Source organism: Cupressus sempervirens, chromosome 11 (genome assembly GCF_028749045.1).
Source record: "Cupressus sempervirens isolate cs-2001-9-10 chromosome 11, ASM2874904v1, whole genome shotgun sequence".
Lineage (NCBI taxonomy): Eukaryota > Viridiplantae > Streptophyta > Pinopsida > Cupressales > Cupressaceae > Cupressus > Cupressus sempervirens.
In genome coordinates, this window is record NC_143128.1 from 403,900,786 (window position 1) to 403,922,754 (window position 21,969).

At 33.1% G+C, this 21,969-nt stretch overlaps 1 protein-coding gene across 2 annotated transcripts in view; it reads left to right on the forward strand.

The window, feature by feature from the left end:
* The window catches only part of CSP41A (chloroplast stem-loop binding protein of 41 kDa), a 92,134-nt gene extending 79,604 nt beyond the window's left edge, over nucleotides 1-12,530 (forward strand). For both annotated transcript variants that reach the window (XM_089811836.1, XM_089811839.1), the window contains exons 5-6: nucleotides 11,664-11,941; nucleotides 12,095-12,530. In XM_089811836.1, coding sequence (XP_089667962.1) covers nucleotides 11,664-11,941; nucleotides 12,095-12,280 — 464 coding nt within the window. In that variant the 3' untranslated portion in view covers nucleotides 12,281-12,530. The remainder of the gene's footprint in view (nucleotides 1-11,663; nucleotides 11,942-12,094) is intronic.
* The last annotated feature ends 9,439 nt before the right edge of the window (nucleotides 12,531-21,969 follow it).

Consider the following 21,969-nt stretch of genomic DNA (forward strand, 5'->3'; position numbering starts at 1 on the left):
GACATATATGTACTAAATAATTAATTAACTTATATTCATAAATATAAATAAATTCATAAACATAACTAAATAAATATAATCTATAAACATACCTTTCTTACCTTCTTTTCTTGGTCTATGTGGCTCTATCCTTAGTCAACCCTTCAATGAATTATTCCTTCTAGATTATCTTAACTCTATATTTACTTTCCAAAACGCTTCATTTTCTAATTATAAGGAAAGGAAAAAATATACTTTTTCATTTTTTCTTTTCCAAGAGTCACAACCCTTCATAATACAAATCCTTTGAAAAAGCACAACACTTCATAGGTATAACCCTTTCGAAAAGTCACAACACTTCATAACTAAAATCTTTTGGAAAAGTCCCAATGCTTTATAATCAAAATATTTTTTGAAGAGTCACAATTGTTCATAATTATGACCCTTTCAAAAGGTTTGCATCCTTTCATTATCATTGATACCTTTTTAGAAAGTCACGTATTTTCTTCATATTACTTTCCTCTTCCATTTTCCCTTTTTGAACTCCTCTCCTCCTCTCCTCCTTTTTTCCCCTCTAAAATAAACTCTCCTCCCTTTTATATCTTAATTTTAAGGAGTCATGTCTATTTGTTAAACATCTCTTGACTTTTCATTAGATTTAGTTAATTTATATTATTTTATGTTATATTATTTACTTACTTACTTATTTGTGTTTATTTTATTTATTATTAAATTCTATTTAGAAAGTTAACATACTTTGTACAATATTATCTCTTGTATTTAATTTTATTTCTTTCTCTACTCATTAATTCTAAATTTTTTTTAATTATTTAAAATATCATACTAAATATTATTTTATTAATAATATAGATTAAATAATTATTGTTTCCTTGTTTTATATTTTAGTATTAGTATTAATATAACTTTATTATTTATTTAATAACATTGTATTATCTAATTATTATTAAAATTCTATCTTAAAATGGGGATATAATATTGCAATGGCTGCTTGTTGATCCTATACATAATGAAATTTTATTTGCACTACGCTTAAATAGCTCTTCTATGGTTTATACATCGTTCTTGATGCATTGTAGAAGAATGATGGATTTTGGTAATATCTTGAAGCATAAGGGTATCACTGGATTTGGTTATCCCAACTAACATCAATAATCTTGCATATTGGAATTTAATTGCAATCTTTTGACATTGTGGACAACGTTGCCTCCTTTTCTCTATCCACAACCTTAGGATTTTTCCCATTAACCAATCTCAACACTTTGACCAAAGCCTTTGAAATTTCTATAATCTCATATGAGTGAGTCCACAAAAACTCACACAATTCTCACAACAATGATACCATTCTTTTGGTTGGTTAAGCTACACTCAACCAAGTTCAATGAAAGAAGCATCTACCTCAAGTTCATCTCCTGGACACAAATTTTGCAATACAAGAGTGGCATACCTTGTCATGCCTAGTTGAATTCTTATCTTTCCCTTAATGAAAGATCTCGTTACATTAAACACTTTTGTGTGATTTTATATGAATTTATTGATGGGTCCCACACTCTCTGTGGTGGACTTAACTTTTGGAAGTTTTTTGATATCTCTAGGGTCGAATCAAGATAATGTGCTATGCATGGGACTCATGAAATGTAGGGTGACTTTGCATCAACATTTTTCTTTCCATGCAAATATTTAGGTGGGTTCATTTGCTTATCAGATGCATCTATAAATTTGCGGAAGTTCTTGTCACTCTTAGATGCCATACATAAATTGATGTATAGTTCATTCTTTCAATTCATGTAATGTCCCCATTTTTAGTAGGTTCTTGCCATTGTCTTCGATAGTTTACCATTGCGACTCTCGTGAGCTAATAGTGGGATTTGAGGGTCTTAATTGTGGGGTTATAGGCTTTCCAATAGCCTATGGTGTGTTTTAGCTCCGCTTGAGTGACTTACTATTTATAGTAAGTCAAATTGTTAGTTCTGATGAGCTCAATTGGGTTAGAGGAGTTGAGTGATGCTCTCAGTTTTTATTTTAGGTTTTCTGGTTTGGGCTCCAAGAATCTTGGAGGGAGCATCTATTTTTAGTAAGTTACTCTGTTAGGTTAATTCATCATCTTTCTTCATTAGGATCACTCTGGCGTTGTCAGATTTCGATTCTGATGCTTCTTCAGTTATTTTGCAAGAGGGGTGAATTATTAATAATATTTTTAGTTACTGGTTTGAGTTTGATTCGAAATACGGGTTCAAAGAACCGATTTGGTGGCACAACAAAATTTTGGAAAGGGTTTTGAGTTTGTTTGTACAAAAGCATGTACAAATTATAAAAAATTATATATATACATATTTATGAAGCCTAGAAGCATAGAGTATCATAAAATCATATGATTTAATCATTTAAACAACAAAAACACCATAGGCATAAATTTTAAACGTGCAAGTTGTAATCATAGCATCATGAATCAAGTTCATACCATCATATATTTCAATTTTCAAGTTCAACATTAAAGATTCAAAACATTAAAACTAAATCATGATCCATGAATCATAACAACAAGTTCAAGTGTCATTGTTTCAAGCTCAAGTTTCAACTAATCATAATGTATTAAATTTTAATATTCATCATATTCACTTTCTTCTTCTTTATCATCTTCTTCTTCTACTTCTCATTCTCCTAGTCCTTCCGCATTAGTTGACTCAGCAATAGAACTAAGGCCAAAATAGCCTATTTAAATTCACTTTTTAGGGCTCTGGAACTCAAAAAAATATCAAATATGTTCTAAAAGAACACTCAAAAGCTGCCCATCATTAGAAATTTGCCCGAGTTTAATGTAAATTCGAATTGGGCTCATCAAATTTGTACACTTGTGGGTTTGAACCACCCCACACAAAATGGAACCTTGACCAAATTGTGGTCAAATCGGACTAGAACCCCGAACTGGTTCGAACCCAAACATGGTTTTGAGGGCAAACCAGTGAACCTGGGTAACTAAATTAATATTCATCTAAATATGCCGAGGATGCTATTTTTGTTGGTGTTGTATGGTGGTCACCTTAGTATTATAGCTCGTTGGAACTGAGATGAAAAGTTTTAAATCTTGGGCACAAGAAATAGTGGCCTTGTGTCAAAATATTATGTTATGGTGGAAAAGGTCACTTTTGGAGCCAAAAGCAATTAATAAATTATTTAATAATGACATTTTATTATATTTTAATGTTGTGTGGAGGAAGCTTCTTAAGTGAAGTTCATTTGGGAAACTTGTGCCATTTGGAGATTATAAATATGAGCCCACTTCTGAAGTTCAAATTTTTTTTGCCTTTGCTGAAGTATAAGGGTTTGTTCCTGAGAAGTTCATAGTAATTCACAACTGAGATATTGTGAATTAGTTTTCTGAGAATTGTTCTTTATCTCCATTTTTGTATACACTATGGTTGGGAGATAGTATGGTGTTGGGAATTTTGATTTTGGTGTCTTCTTATACTCTTATTATTGTTGCTGAGAAGCAATTGTGTGTTGGTTAATTTGGAGTTGGATGAGCATAGGCGTAATTTTCTATCTGCACTTTGGGAGTAGCGTTTTCCATATTTGTTTGTTGAAGAATTCTTTTGCTACTACTCGTCTTCATTTTAGAGGGTATCAAGGCATGTCTTACATCTTGTATATTCCCTTTGTAATATCCAAATATTTGAGTTGAAATTATTATTGCAATATCTTCTATTTTGCTGCTATATTGTTGAATCAAAAATTGCAAAACTTGAAAAACAAAAAAAGAAATCAATTCTTCATCACAGATTGTTTGATAAGAACCTGATTGTATATGCAAAATTTGCTATCCAATGACAAATTGCAACCCAGTTGTGTGAAGCAATTAGCAGCAATATAGACGCCCATAAATAAGTTTGTATTTGCAGAATAAAATGTGACCAATGTAGACACCTAGAAAAGTGATAGATAAGGGTTTTAAACACAGAACTAATTCCCACTGGTAGTCCTAGCGGAAAAAATGGCATCCAAATGCATAGATTGAGCGCCCAGGCAGAATTACAGTTGCCCACGATCCAGACGCCAAATATTGTTCAAACGCTGCCTGAAATGGAACACCCAGCCTGTAGTAATGGCAATGCCCTTGAGGCAAATCGTAGGGATTCTTAAAGGCAATCCCGACCTCTAGAAAGTGTTGTGACAGCCTGCTCAGAAATACTGACGCCTGTAGATGTAATTTTCAGCCACACAAGAAATGGCAGTCATAAATGCCCAGATTGATCCCTTACTTGTAAGCATAAATTGATGTATCAAATTCAAACAATTCTCTCTCACAATCTTCAGCTAATTAAGCAACCACCCCTTAGCAACAGATTTGCAATAATTCTTCCAAGCAACATTGATTACAGTAATGGAAGACACAAACAGTCCTCAGAAATGCCAATTCCCAGCCACAACAAAGATAGAAGGGAAAACAATAACAATTGCAATACCTCAGCTGCAATTGCACTAATGAATCAAGGAAATCAGTCTCCAGACCAGATCACAAGAACCCTTATACCTCAGTAGGGGTGGAGAAATCAGTAAACTCAGAGACTTGCACAAAGCAACAAAAGAAAATAAATATTTAAGGATGCTTTTCCTAATGAAATGAGCTCATATTTATAATCCCTTGTTGACAAAAGCTTCCCAAAAGAACTCAACTTCAGCAATTGCAGAAGTTCCCCAAAAGAACTCAAACACTTGAAACTTTCCAACCCGCTCTTTTAGAAATATCTCTTAATATCATTATTATAATAAAATATTATTATTATTATTATAATAATGCAACTTTAATAATTAATTAATAAATAAGAGCTCATGCAATTAATAACCACTTCCACTGCACTGCCAAAAATGACAACTATCAAAAATAGACTTACTAAAAATAGTACGTCCACAACTGAGACCCCCTAATCACCCTGTCAGCTCATGTGGGTTGTAATAATGAGCTAACTCCATCAACTACACAGACTCACCAAAAATGGGGACATTACATTTTAACCCTCACGCTTTTTAAGATAAGAAATCCACAATATAAGCCATAAACAATCACATGAACTTTACATGCCCTAGCTAGTATGGTTTTAATAAAAAGTTCTTATGTGATTTTTCCTTAGTAAAAGTTTTTTGCTAAAAAGTAAATTGGTCATGCTTTTCAATAGAAAAAGAAGAAAGTGAATTTTATTAAAATAGTACACCAAGCAATTCTGAAAAATCTCTTGCATATTGAATTAGGAAATATTTACAATTGTTTCAACAAAAAATCATGGCATCTATCCTTAGAAAACTACGTAATTTTATTTGTTAAAAAATACACAATTTTCTATTCATATTTTCAATATTCAAAAATAAATCTTTGCATGATATTCCCAAATTGACACACTTCCAGACAATCTGTTGTATGAATCCTTTTGGCTCTTTGCTGTACTACATTGGCCAACCCTCATTCCATCCTTGTTTCTAGTAGTCCCTAATTGTTCATGCCCTCATAGTTTCCCAAGCTCTAGTTAAGCTCTGAACCATACTATGAAAAATAGAGCACAATTATTTTATCAAGATATTTATCAATTGAATAAGAAATGAGAGCTTATTTATGTGTTTATAATGAAGGATAATGCAATGCCGCCAAATTTTTTGTGCTTATTTCAGTATTATTCAGTTGAGTGTCTTATTTTATTTGTGGCGTGTATGTTAGAGATCATTCAGGGCACTTTGATTCACACTTACTATTTATAGTAAGTCACTTGGTTATTGTGTACATACTATTTATAGTAAGTCACCGGGGTGATCAATTGGCATCATATCTATATTTGGAAAGTGGATGGATTATTCCCTAAATCATGAGGTTTGAATTTGAATTCGAGTTTATCGATCATAAGATTTGGATGAAATTCTACTAGGGTAAAAATTTGGAAAAAAATCGAAAGTAAATTTAACTTATATAAATTTATTTATTTTGAAATATAAATAATATTTCCGCATTGTCAAAATAGTTTGACATTGCTAAATAATTAAACTAAATATCTCAACATTGTTTAAAATAAAATAATATTATTACAAATTACAATATTATATTAAATATCATTAAATTCGGATAAAGTTCTGAAAGGGTAAAAATTTTGCTGAAATTCGAAGTTCATGAATGAAATTCTCATATCTTATGACTTGGATTATTCCCCTGAGTTGATACTAGCAATTATCAAGGGTTTAATGATTTAAGTTCAATTATTAAAGTTAAAATAAAGTTAACTTTAATAATATTAATTATATTAAATGACTTTATGATATGACAACATAGAGGAGGTTCAAGTGTATTTAATTTGTTTACAAGACATAAGCTGAGATTAGTTATTTATTTTTTGAAATTTATTAATATAATTATTTGTAAAAAACCTTACTTGCCTTTCATGAATTTGCTAATTTGAATATGAGAAATGTTTTTTTTGTTTCTGATTTTTTCAGAATATATGCTTTTTGTATTTTTTAAATGTGAATAGATATATAAGGGAAACAAGAAATAACTTTGCCAAGAAAACACTACTTTCAAAATTCTTAGAATTATGTATGCTATTTGGAAAAGTCTGAATATAATATGCAGGTCAAGGTCTTGGACTGCACTTGCATCAAATGACTTTCTAATATCATGGTCTCAATTGGAGTTTTCGATGTAGATCAGTGATGGTATTCTTTCTGACAGTTTTTGGCTGGGCTCTTGGTTTTGTCTCTGGCACCAAACAATGAATTGTATTCATATGAGTTTTGGGCTCTTTGTAATCACTATATTCTTGATTTGGGAATCTCTAGGACAAGATTCATTAGTGTTGATAGATACTCTCTCTTGATGCAGTATTTCTTCTTCTACATCTTTTTTGTATCAGGCAATGACCGGAGTTTTCTTTTCTGGTTCTTTTCTTTTGGAGCTATTTTGAACTAGTTATTATTAATATAAATATAATGTTTCGCCAAAAAAAAATAAAAAAAATCGCTTCCACTAATTAAATACAAATTCACAATAACAAGAACCTATTTGTATTTGCCACCCTTGATGTAACTAATTCAGTTTATCCTCCAATGTGCCGGCCTTAGGATTGATCAATCTAGCTCAAATTCCAAACGTAGAGCCCCACAAATTCTCTTCTACCCTCTTGATTGCACACTGATCCTTCACCAACAATCCGCAGACCCAAATATGTAAGTCGCAGGTCATATAGAGCAGCTGCGACTAGTTAAGGAAAACGTTGGAGCAATAAGGAAATTGCAGGCCACCAAATGAAGATGAATTTGCATCAGCAAACCCGCAAGTGCAGGGATAAAGGGTGGTCAGACTTCCCACCTGATTTCACATTCACTAGACTCCACGTGGCCATGGATGCAATCGCTGAATTTCCCAGTTATACAAGTTGCAGCTCCCAAAAATAATTAAGAATTGGAATGAATGGAGATTCCTAGTCGATTCTTCCACAAAATTGTAATGCTAACTTCAATATGCAGCTCTTCTTAGACACATAAATCACAATAGAAAAGGAAAATGCAAATTATATCCCTTAGAATAATTTGCATAACCACTCAGAAATTCTTAGAATTCTCTCAAACCCTCAGCCAGCTGCACCAATATATAATAACCAAGATTATTCTCCTTAGCTATAGAAAACATAGTAGGAGATGTTGGCCAATTGTATACTTCAGCACAATTGCCAAGAAATTCTCAGACTCAACTCTTATACTTCAGCAAGGGTCACAAAATATTGCTCCTCAGAAAAAATCATAAAGGCAACAAAAGAAAATAAATATTCAAGCGTGCTTTTTCCAATGAAAATGAGCTCATATTTATAATTCTTTGTTGATTATAGTTTCCAAAAGAATTCAATTTCAGAAACTTGGAAAGTTTCCCAAATGAATTGAGCTCTTGAAACTTTCCAACACAACATCACTTTAAATATTTAATACTTGGCTTAGGCATATAATAAATGGTCCCTTCCAATGATGACTCAACCCTCAACTGAAGTGAAATTATCAAGTTAAATTATTACTTTATAATAAGCCATTTAATAATGAATGGTAATCTGGCCAGTAAAAATATAATAACTTCCAAAATAATCATCATTTAAATATGCCGTCTGAAATAGGAGTCATACCTATTATTTCTCCATGTGACCAAATGCACTTTTCAAAAATAGAAAGGGTCCATCTCTATCAACACCCAACTTACCACAAATAGTAAGTACATAAAACTAAGCCCAAACAGAGTCCAAATTGAGCCAAACAAAGACCAACTTGTAGCTTACTGAATTGTGGAGAAGATAAGACCCTCCCAAGCAAGCCACTGCCTTAGAAGACCCTCTATCCACAATAATTAGCCTACAAAGATCACAATAATAGGCTAATCTCTGAAACTCTGGTACTGACAAAAATGGGGACACTACGTTATTATATGTTCAACGAGTAGACTTGAACCCATGACCTCCTAGATAAGAGGCTTGCAATTTACTGTTGTGTTGTAAGCTTTTGCCTATTTCTAATTGCAAGTTAATATGAATATTAAAAGGGAATTTAGAAAAAGGATTTCTTGAAACTTCATGAGAGGATTGTAATAGAGGATTTCAAGAAGTCATTTGAAATACTTGGTTTTGTTTAGTGTCTCTTTAATAAGCTTGAGAGCATTGGCTTTCATTTCTAAGAAATTTGTTGACAACACCCTTGGAGTTTATTGATTGTGTGGACGAAAACTCAATCAGCTTATTGAGTGGATTCATTCCAGAATTCACATTGTGCTTATTGTAAACTGGGGGCAATTAATTTCAGTTTGGGACAGCTTTGGACATATTTAATCATCAAGGTTGCAGACAAGCATGAGAGTTTTTGGTACAACTTTTGAAGGGTTTGCATGGGGAAAATCAAATCATAAGAGTGAATGAAATTTATATCAGAGGTGTTTTGTCCTATTCTGGGAGAGACAAGCTCATCGGCTCATTCCTAACCCTAGCAGCCTCATTCTAGGGTCTAGCTGTTTGGATTTGTGGAGTTTTGATCAACAGTAATGAAGTACTTAATCTATATACTTCCAGGGTAGCGCTTCCAGTTTTACATCAGTCATTAATCCATCATTATTGGAGTGGCCAGCAAGTGGGTTATTCATTGCAAGGACTTGGGCAATGTTTGTTGTGGTTTGGATGAATTGAGGACTTAGTTCATTGTATGAAAAGGTCTGAAAATATACATATCAGACTGCCATTTTGTGATCAGACTTCAACATTTTAATGTAATTGCTACCTTGCTTTAATCCAGGTATGCCGTTTTGTATTTTATGATTTAATCTGGGTTATATACACTGGTGCTATTTTATTATTAGGTCATTATCAGAATATGTGTTTGTCAATTTGTAACCTTTTCATCTACATTGCATGACAATATCATAACATATCATAAATGAAAATTAATCACTAATCCAATCCAAACTCCGTAAAACAAACTTAGAAACAGAACTTATTGCATTTGCATGGAACGTGTTTGACAGAATGTCAAACCTACCTAACTGAAAAATTAAGGGCAGAATAAGCAGGGATTCTTATAGCCAACAAGCTAAGTTATTAGGGATTAAAGAGAATAAACTCATAAAGCATAAATAATATTTTAAAGTTTAAATGATTTTATAAAACTTGTGACTGAAAACTAGTTGACCATTACTAAGTAGTAATAATTTTAACATAGAGTTCATAAATATATTAATCAATGCACGGAAGAGGATAATATGTATTAATCTTCAAAGATGAGATACATCTGGACACTAACTTTTTCTTCACTATGGAAATACTCAAGCAACACCTATGTTTTTGTAAAGTAGAGCAATCTCATTATACTACTATCTCATGTTTATAATTATAGAGAAATGGGAGAGGAATGCTACAGATTGTTTCCCAAAACACTGTACAATCGAACGATGGTACGTCGCACCATCTCCCACAAACAAAATGAAATGGCTCCTCTGAGAATATGGAATGCAACTCCCAATGAGCCCTGAATAGCAAAACTAATCTCCATACCACTAAGAGATTATTTTTGACTTAACTCCATAATGGCATATATCTCAAGATAGGCGTCCAAATCATCACTGAACTGATATGGCCCCCCCTGCAATATTCAAGATGCTCCACTTCTCAATTTCATGCCCAGGTTTAGAAACTTGCTAACTACTGCTAATTTCATCTAATTTACAAATGCATATAACAACTAATGCCAAGATTCTCAGAGAATCTATATAATTAGTTTCCCGTTACATCTTCGGTATCCAAGGACACTCTCTAAGAGTGTTGGAGGCAGATGGATAATACGTAGGATTGCAAGGTAAGGGGCACCTTATCTTGACAATAATGGTTTATATTTAAGACTTAGCCCAGGTTTATATTATGTGTCGTTTGTAGCTGTCAGCAATATCAAAAAAATTGTCAATAAAATGTCTAATTTCTATGCTGAGTCAAAAATCAGCCTATCAAATCCACGTGTTGTAAGTTTGCATAGCACTTCACTGATATTTTTGAATTCTTGTAATCTTCATTTCACATTGATTTGCATAAGCTATAATGTGACTTTGGATTGAACTCCTGTCGTTTCTTTTTTTTTTTCGCTTCAATTATATCTCAATTTATGCATTGCTATTCTTGAGCTATCATCAAGCTAACTCACAGCTTTGATTTTGGTGCATTCGTTGCCCTTCTCTTATATTTTTTGCAAGTAATTATTGGATTTAGTTGTTGTTTGAACAGACCTGGGATTAGCTTACTACTAGTTTATTTCTAAATTCTGGGTTGACTTTAGCAGATAGGAATCTTGCTTGCTGTCTTTACTTTTGGTAAGATTATTCAGAGATTGTGGAGCAATTTTTTTGATATCTGCACTAGTTTCAAACTTTAGTTTTTTAAATTTAGATTTGAATTTGAATGCATGAGTTACTAGCCATTGCATCACCATTAAAAAGATATCCGAAACATGTACTTGTTACTATTATATACTCTGGAAAAGATACAATTGCACTCTGGAAAAGATATCTGAAACAAGAATCTTCCATAAAAAAACTAGCGTGCATCATTCTAGCTAGGTATCTCTAGATCACCTGCATCACCCCATTGAAGTTATTGCAACATTTGGCACTAGCCTCTAAATTGGGACCATATTGTCAATATGAAGTTTCTTCCAATCTTTCCAAGTATGGAATTATTAAAATGCCGTATTACTCTAATTTGACCTTAATACTACCTCTTTGTGTTGGCAGAATCCATCTTATTTAGTTATCATAAGAAATCACAAATAACACCAAACAACCCTTAAATTTATAAATTCATATTCCGTTTACATAATAGTGACATTAGTATTACATCAATCACAATCTTGATAAAGATTTATGAACCTAGTAAATTCAAGCGAAGGTTATGCACTGCTCCATTGTAGCGAATATTAAATATTTTGTGTTGAAGGGTTATTTTCATTGTCTTCAAAATCTTATAACTTGTAGTCACTTGCTGAATAATATCTGTTCTGAGTAGTATTTCAAAGTATATTATTTGACACCAAAATGCATATAAACATTATACAAGCCAGAAACAAAACATGAAACTAGTATTTACTTTTTTAATGTTAAAAGATTTATGTTGGTGTCCTAGGTATCATCCGAGACAGGCCAGTTCCAATTCCAGGTTCTGGAATGCAAGTGACAAATATAGCACATGTTAAAGACCTATCCAGCATGCTTGTCCTTGCAGTTCAGAAACCGTTTGCTGCCAATGGCAATATTTTCAATGCCGTTTGTGATCGAGCTATCACATTTGATGGGCTTGTCAAACTCTGTGCTAAAGTTGCTGGAAAAAAAGCTGATATTGTTCACTACGATCCCAAGTCCCTTGGCATTGATGCAAAAAAAGCATTCCCCTTTCGAAATATGGTAAAATGACTTCATTTTCTTCTCAATTATATGAAAAAATTATTGCACTAGTCATTAGAGATTAATAATCATTGGAAGAAAAAATTCACGTTGATTTTTTTATTCTAAAATTATACTTATTGAACAGTATCTTACTTCTTTGGCTGTAAATAGCATTTTTATGCAGAACCAAGAGCGGCAAAGGAGGTACTCGGATGGCAAAGCACAACAAATCTTTTAGAAGACTTGAAAGAGCGCTTTGAGGAATATATTGCTATTGGAAGAGACAAGAAAGAAATGAAGTTTGAATTGGATGACAAAATTTTGGAGTCTTCAAGGGTAGCAGTCACAGTGTACTAGAAGTGCTGGTCCATTGTCGAAGAGTTGATGTTTGGGCAGATATGATAATCAATTTAATTCTTTGAGTTGTAATTATTCTCAGTGTATTTATAGAAACTTTGATCTTATAAAAGAATCAGCAACCATATATGACCTGCAAAAGTAGCGTTCTGTTGTCAATTTATTCATGAAAGCATATGATGCATAAACAATATCAAATTGATTATAAGAAAAATATAAATGGCCATCTCAACATGGTATGATTCTTGAATGGTTTGTTGAGTGACGACCTCCTCAATTCACACAATACATCTATAATAAATTTGGAATGTAGAATAACTTGATTAACCAATGCATTTTTTTGTACATCGTAATTATCACTGTTATAATTTTCAGCATGACTTTTATTGATTATATTTTCATATCTTGCAAAAGCTAAGTCAAATGTACAGACCTTAGTAGAATACTTATTTCTATTATAGTTGAGTAAAATGTACTCCCAAAGAAGCTTGAGCAGGATTCATGGTCCATCTTCTTGCTTCTTAGCTTGCTGATATTTTGTCCAGATCTTGAATCTGCAACATAAATAATTTTTTCACTCATAGGGATCCCTTGAGTTTTTAGGGGGCCAAGGCCTCCAGGTACTCCCCTGACTAACCCTTCTCAAATTTGCTATAACTTTAGATCTTGCACACACCTTCTAGAGATGATTTGCAAATATTCCTTAAACAACATTGGTGCAGCGACTCTCTACTCACAACATAAATTCACAATAAAACTAAATGCAATACAACCTGATGACTCATTTTATTTACAACACACTTGCAAACCACTTAAATAAAAACAAACTACTAAACAAATCTGTAACAACATTACAAACTTGGCCTTCATGGCCTCTCCCTACTAGCTACTAACTTAATCATGCTCTCATTCACTCTCTCTCTCTATGCAACTGTCATGATCTGTTCTTCATCCTCTTATTGCAGATTTGAGACTCTAAAACTCCATATTGAGAGACATCCAACTCCTCTTCAATGCCTCTCTTTAATTCTGTGTCATAAGCTCTTTTCAATGCATTCTCAAAGAGGCCTGTAACTTTCATTTTCCTTTCTCAATGCTTTGTCTTCACTTAAAGAAGCTTGGCTTTTCAGTTCTCTTCAACATAGGCATCCAAGCTGTTTGACAAGAATTTATTTTTTTCAACTCCATTTTTTAAAAATCACTTTTATGTTTGGATTATGGAGATCCTTCACATTCATATAATTTTAAACATAAGAATCAAAATATTACCAATTCAATCTTAAATGTGCTAGAGAGTGCAAAAGATGTCTCAAAGCTTCACAAAAGTACATAGAATTGTGTAGGCATACCACTTTTTGTTGTCAGTTTTGAATGTGCAAACATCCTCCAATTGCACTAAAAATTTGAACAATATGACTCACCATCTTTAGGAGTGTGTGTGGATCATAATATTTCTACAAGAAATGACATACGAAAAATTAAGCTAGAATGGTAGAAAAGCCATTTCTAAACATATGGGGTTTTAATCCCCTTTCCAACAACTTTTCATGTTTTCTAACTCTACACGTGCGAGTGACTTCTTGATAATGTGATGCTGGAGATTCCTTGTAGGGGCTTGACCCTTCGGTGAAATGGTGGGGTTTCTTTCATGTAGAGCCTAAAACCAAAATTCAAGTTCCTACAGGGGCGCTCTCTACTATGGTTCTAAATGGAGAGTTACTTTACCTTGACCCTTGGTGAAATAGTGGGGCTTCTTGCCTATAAAACTCACAACCAAGGTTTACCAACTTTTAAAAATTGACTACCCTTGAATCTCTAGTTTTATAGCTTGTGAGAGGTGGAGAGGGTCATTAATGAGCAAATTTGGATTGACCCAATGAGTGTTTCAAAACAAGAAATTGATCAATGCATATAGACTGAAAGAAGCTATGGGGCTCTCTAGAAATCATGTCCACTAGATGTCTTCTGCAAAGGGTTTTCTTCGTGGTTCTTTGGTACTAGGTGTGTTGAGTACCCTTCTTTTCCCTCGTGCATGTTGTGTGTTTCCATCCTTTCCAAATAACATTGCAATTGAGATGAAGGCCCTTGAATTCCTAGGGTGAGGAAAGTGTTTTTTAATTGAAAGTGCCTCTTGCTAAAGAGCTTATAGGGATTTCTCCTCTCCCTAATGATGTTGAGATGATTGATGATTGATGATTGCTTAGCTTTGAATAAAACTTCTAGGCTGATATCTAGGAAGCATTGTTATCACAAAAGGGCTATGGGTAGAGGTAGAGGAAAACCCTTTTTCCATGCAAACACTCCTCAATGGAGTCATGGTCCATCAAAAGTGCCATTTACTCAAAGTATTTCACAAACTTTTGCCTAAAACTGGATATCTTTAATAACTTTCTAACTTGCATAAGAAAGTAAACTAACTATGCTGAATAATAAACATAACCATAAAACAAAGTAACTCATAACACCATATTTTGTTAACTAGGAAAACTCTAGCTAAGGGAAAACCCTGGTGGGGATGATACCCACAAGATGATCTACTAATCAAAGGTATCTGATTAAAGATTTGGACCCTGTTAAGAATCTATTACATCTGTATAGTGTCTTAGTCCTTGTTAGAAGCCTCAACCAAGTTAGAAGTTATTATAAACAATTTACAAATGTATGCAAGATGAGCCCACTACCCAAACATGCAATGTACAATAAAGTTCTTCAATACAAAAGATATTTATAATAACCTTTGCACTGTTGCTGATATTTTCAATATCTGATATTGCCTCTACTGCTCTTCACAAAGCTTTATCACAATTCACACTTCTTTGACCATACATCAAAATTCACATCACATACATATCATTCTCACTTCATTAGAAGCACACTTAACATCACAATTACAATTTTCCTTTATACCTTGTTATTTCATAATTATGTGTTTTGTCAGCCTTCATACCTTTACACGTTTGCCAAAATATAAAATCAACTTTTTCTTAGGGTTAACATCTAGGATGTCATCCCTAATTAGTTAAGTAATTATTTTGGTAAACAAAATAATTTCTTAACCCAAAATACTCATTTCCTTATCTTGCTCTGTTATGCTTGTACAATACTTCAAGTAGTAAAATCATTATAACTCTGTCTATACTAACCATACTCTCCCGCACTCTTGCACACATCATCCTCATGGTCTCTCCTATCTGTACCTAACTTTGCATGTGTTAATATTGCTTTTGTGAACGACGTTGATCAAAACTCTAACTATTCTAATAGATGAACTATGTAACACTTAGACAATTTTCTAAGTATGTAGCACAATTCTTCATCCTTATGATCTGCTCTCTTCTCATGATTGATATGTTGCCATAAATGACAACATCATGTTAACTGACTTAGCCAAATTATCGACAATCTCCCCCTTTGGCATTGATGACAACATATGAGAAAATTGGCTGTCCCAAAAATAAAACATCAAAAATTTATTAAAAAACTTGTGGGCTTAACAAAATTTAAAAAATTGTGGATCATCATATATACTATCTTTCCTTTTTTCTCCTAATTGATATAACTCCCCTTTAGATTATATTTATTCACTCTATTACAATCATCAATACACAATTTTCCTTATATCTTTCCCCCTTTGACATCAATGACTAAGGTGTAATAACTTATCTATATGTCAAAATTATTTTACCTTGTTCTTCACGTTGAGTTTTCTATCATGGAGATACAATCTATAAAGTTTGACTTCAGGCTCTCAAACTCTTTCTACCATGTGTCCTTGATTGCCTCAGATATATAGATTAGGGCACATAGTCCATAGGACACTGCCTCTACTACATTAAGGTTTGAACAGATAAGCTTTTCATATGATGTCTTTGCTGCAAAACATTCATCCAATTGCCTCTGCACATTATTGGTCTTTAGTGTGAGGTGTTCTCTCAATAATGAGAACCTCTTTATGATTCTTTCTTTCTTCAACTCAGTAAGCTTTGTCATCATGTATATGTCCAATAGCTGCTTCTAAGTCTTCAATCTTTGTATTTGGTTGCTGAAGCTCATGTACCGAGTTCTGTAGCTCATTCTTCCCATTCAACTCTTCATTCATATCTTTCACATAGTTGTAGGACATGGTACATTGTCCATACAATGTCTTTCCTTCCACTATACATCTTCTTAGTTCCTTGATACAAGTATCAAGTGTTATCAGATCATTTAATTTTGATATTTGTGCACACAATGTCATACATTTGTGCATCGTGCTTTGTTTGTGCCTGTGTTAATGCCACTTTTGATAATTGGGTGAACTCATTATCAAAAGCTTTCACCAATTTCTTTGCTCTCAGCTAGGGATTTGCCTTTGTCACCTTAATTGTGATGGTAGTTTGCAACTTCTCTGAAACTTCCTCTAATGATTTTTCAATATTCTTTACCTTCATGTTTCTTTCAAAAAGTTTGCTCAAAGATATCATTCCTATCTGATCACCATCATCACCAGTTAAGTTCTCCAATGCAGATTCTAATGGAGATTTGGACTTCTTAGGAGTTTGTAATAGAATATCTGCCTCATGCTGAAATATGACTTTTTCAACTTCAATTTCTTTATGCTTCAATTGGGGAAAGAACGCCGACTCCTACATCAATATCTTCCAATTATTTATAATCTTCTTTCTTGCTTCTGCTCCTTGGTTTCCTCCTCTTCTTCCTTCTTCTTCTCCTCTTTTCCTCTTCTTGTTTCTCCTTCTACTTTCATTCTTCCTTCCTCTCTCTTCTTCTTCCTTCTTTTTCTTTTCTTTTTCTTCTCTTTTTCTTCTTTCTTCTAACCTGTTTTCTTTTTATCTCTCTTCCTCTTCATTCTTCATCTTTTCCTCTTCCTCATCCTCAGAACTAGTATAACCTACCAAATTGTTAGCAATGTATGGTTTGTAGTTCTTGAATGGATCCTCTTCTGTGTCCAAGGTAATTCTTGTACTATCTATTTGCATAGTGTTAGAAGAAATTGTTATCTTTGGAGTGGTCACTGCCTCTGTCATTACTGTATTTGTTGCTACTACTCTCACTGATAAAGTTACTTCTGCTGCTGATGGTGGTATGTTCCATTTCTCTGTTGTAGGGATTGCTCCCCCTATATCTTTGTTTTCCTTTTCTTGACTGGGTTCCATTGAGGTCATAAACTTCACAATTTCTTGTTTTGTTTCTTCATTAACCTTCTCATAATTTCCTCACATTATGAGTATTGGTTTTCTCTTGTTCCTTAGTAAGGTCTCAATACTTTTCAAGATGTTTGCAAGATGCTCATCATCCTTAACTTCACACAACTTCTTTATCATGTTATCCCTTATCTTCTTGTCTTCAATTACTCTTTTCTTTCTGTTTATCAATCTATCATATAGATATTTTCAAATCTGTTTCTATACATCTTCAAATCTTTTGTTACTCAAAATCATATGCCTAACTACTACATTTTCCAATTGCAATCTATCCATATTACTATACAAATTATAAAATTTATTTAACTATACAAAATTTCCATTATTTATGATTGCCCTATTTAATGTCTCTATCTTTGGCTTCCAAGGTTTCCTTATAGTAGGAACCTTCACTTTTGTGTTCACTTCTTCTGCTTTTATCTTTTCTTCTTCTAATTCATCTGATTTAGACTCAACTATTTGAGTCCTTCTTTAAGTGCGTTGAAGTGTTTTTCTTTTCTTTCTAGGCCATTGGCCATTTTCTTGGTCCTCTATTGTGTAGGAAATTCTATTGGCTCTTGTTTTACCTCAGTTATCCTCGCAGACCTTCTGGTACTAGGTGGGGTAACTGTTTGTACTTTGACAATGTTGACATCTTCATCTTGATGCTTCTGAACTGGTGGTACAAGATGTGGTTGCTCTTGTGATACTTTTGCGTATGGTGCACTAGCTAATGGTCTAGCTTCGGTTCATGCTTCAGGATTTCATTTTCTTTCTTTAGTCTTGAAACTTCATCACTGTCCTTAGTCTGATCTTTAGACTCTTTCTTGGAATTAAGATAATCTATCTTGTCTTTCAACTTCTCAATGTAGTCTTTAGCATCTTCATGTCTGTCCTTTAGAGTATCTCTTTCATCAGTAAGAATATCGAATTGCTCAAGAGATTCTTCTAAGTTCTTCTATAACTATTCCATATCCATAGGGATCTTACTCAAGCTATTAGGCCTTCTATGAGTAATTGTGCTCTAATACCAATTGTTAAAAAAAGAAACACTTAGAGGGTGGGAGGGGGGATAAATTAGTATTTCAATTTTTTTTGCCCAAAACTAGATATCTTTAATAATTTTTATAACTTTCATAAGAAAGTAAACTAACTATGCTGAACAATAAACATAACCATAAAAAAAGTAACTCATAACACCATGTTTTCTTAACTAAGGAAATCTTGGCCAAGGGAAAACCATGGTGGGGATGATTTCCACAAGATGATCCACTAATCAAAGGTATCTGGTTAAATATATTGATCTTGTTAGGAGTCTGTTACATCTGTATAGTGTATCAGTCCTTGTTAGAGGACTTAAGCATTGCTAGAAGCCTCTACCCTATTAGAAGTTGTTATATACAATTTACAAATGTATGCAAGATAAGCCCACTGCCCAAATGTGCAATGCACAATAAAGTTCTTCAATACAAAAGATAGATACAAACAATTTTGCACTGCTATTGATGTCTTCAATATCTGATATTGTCTTTGTTGCTCTTCACAAAACTTTATCATAATTCACACTACTATGATCATACATCAGAATTCATATCACATACATATCATTCTCACTTCATTAGAAACAAACTTAACATCACATTTACAATTTTCCTTTATACCTTGTTATTTGATAATTATCTGCTCTGTCGGCTTTGATACCTTTACACACTCATCAAAATATAAAATTAACTTTCTCTATCTTAAGTTTAACATCTATGATGTCATCCCTAATTAGTTAAGTAATTATTTTGGTAAACAAATTATTTTCTTAACCCAAAATACTCATTTCCTTATCTTTCTTTGTTCTGCATGTACAATACTGTAATTGGAAAAATCATAATAACTCTGTCTATACTTACCATATTGTCCAACGCTCTTGCACATGTCATCCTCATAGTCTCTGTTATCTATACCTAATTCCACATGTGTCAATATTGCTTTTATGAACGACGTTGATCAAAACACTAACTATTCTAACAGATGATCTGTATAACACTTAGACAATTTTCTAAGTATGTATCTCAATTCTTCATCCTTATGATTTGCTTACTTCTCATGACTTATATGTTTCCATAAATGACAACATAATATTAACCAACCTAGCCAAATTTCCAACAAGTCCTCCTAAACATGTTTCTTGGGATCAAAATGTCATTAGAGGCTGCTGAAACATAGTTATGCTCACCCATAGTTTGTCATGAAAAGTTTGCTAATATAGAATTATGTTCTCCTACATTGGTGGTCATAAGAAACACTACCCCCATCTCCTCTTCTTAGGAGATTATTCCTTTCTCTCCTGCGTCCTTATTTTCGAACCTTATTTCAAAGCATGGATCTCAAAGGCCCAATATGTCATGTCTTTACATTATATAAATATTGGTTTACCATTATGAACAAGCTATGATGTTATCTCAAGTTTTTTTCTTCTCATTTTCCTTTTCGCACCCTGTAGATGTATGTAAAACTTGGTAATGTGGTGTGTTCTCCAACTCCTATCTTTTTCTGTCATGTGTAGGTTTCTTATCAACAATAGACCAAGAAGACTCAAGCTTATGAGGCGGTTACAAATACATCTCTTGTTCAAGACACTTGGAGAGGTCAAAATAAACTTGTACCTTAACGAAATTGGCGTACCAAGGTGTCTCCATTAAATGATAATGATGTGTTGGGACTCTCATCCCTAATTATTAAACCAAATAAATTGGTGGATGAGGCACCTACTACCCCTCACTCTTCTTTCTTAGAATTTGATGACAAGGTGCTCTCTCCAAGCTAATTTAATAGAAACAAAAGCAACACTATTGAAATCACATTTGATTGTGGACATGCCAAATATGGGTTTGGCTTTGTAGGGGAATTCTCTGATCCCTCTTATGAGTGAAGAGGCTCAACCTCTTTCTTGTTCTATTTTCCAAACCCCAATGAGCTACCTTGTTCTCTTTTCACCTTCTAAAAACATGGGAAAACTGATAGACCTTCCAAGAACATATGATAAAAAATGATATCCAAACCAACATTTAGATTACTTTAAAGAAAATATTAGCCCACGGCAAGAAAAAAACTATACAACAAAGCTATGAAGTTCATATCACGATATTGACAAGCTTTGCTTCATCATATCATAGATTGAGGCAAGTAAAGTAGAGATTTTTATAATGCAACAAACAAAATTCATTGCGGTGGCAACTATGCAACAATTTTCTAAATGGAAAAATTGGAGATATATTACTTTCCCTTCCATTGGCACTTCAGGGGGCTTGGTCATATTTTGGAAGGATAAGTACATCAAAGACAAAAAAGTGGCATCCAAGCCTAATTGGAAATAAATAGATGTTGAATGTTTCAATGTTTTCTTTTTTCTTTTCAATGACTACGGTCCTAACTCTACCATATGGAAAAATGCTTTTGGATTCCTTGTCTTCAACTTGTATTGCTTATTTAGATGTATTTATCCTCTTGGGTGGTGACTCTAATTCCATCCTAAGGTTGAAAGATAAAATTGACAGTAGAATTCCTCCCTCGATTACTATGTTAGAGTTTATAGGATTTTGTGTCAAATAATGGGTTGGTGGGTTGTATTCTAGATAATGGTTGATTCACTTAGACTAACTATTACTAATTTTTTCACCCATGTTTAAAATTTAGTTCTACAAATTTCAAGGATTTCATACAAACTATATTTTTGCTTTCATACACATTTAGTTAACATCTATCGCAAATCATGTTCATATGGACATAAAAACAAATGTCCTTGTATTATCCATTGATGATGTATAGAAATAATATGTACAATTGAAAATGAATGATCATACTAAATGTAAAAGTTCTCCCACACAAGGATGTGGGAGTAATTCTATAGAAAGGTAATGGCTATTCTATGAAAATATAGAGAAGGAAAAAAAAGAAAAAAAGTAGGTATGTAAAAGGTTCATGGGTAACCAATCATTGTCTAGTAATAACTAGTTATGGTGCCTCGTCCCCACTATGCCATCATGTCAGTCACTTCCAACTCTCTAGTTGTGTCTTGCAAGGAAAATAAGTTTGTTAGTTTCAAAGGATATAAGAAATGTTGGTATTTGCCTCACCTCAAACATACAAGCTTGATTCTATATCCATTCACCACACTTGTATAGAATAACAAAATTACATAACAACATGTGATCATATTTTAGTTCTACATAAAAAATTTTCACTAAATGCCAATTGAACATAAATAACAAAGGGACATGCAATCTTTGTGAAACCTTTTATTTATGTTTATTTTTTGATCATGATCATTGTAATACCAAGAAAAGAGCATTAAAGGGACAAAATTACATTTTTTATTTTGAAACCTTTCACTTTAATGTACTAGAAAGTGTAAGAATGACAAAACGTGTAAGAAAGGATGCAAGAGTTGTTCAATGTACAACAATAAAGACACTAATTTCATAAAATGCTATGGATATCCAATTTTTAGGCTATAGG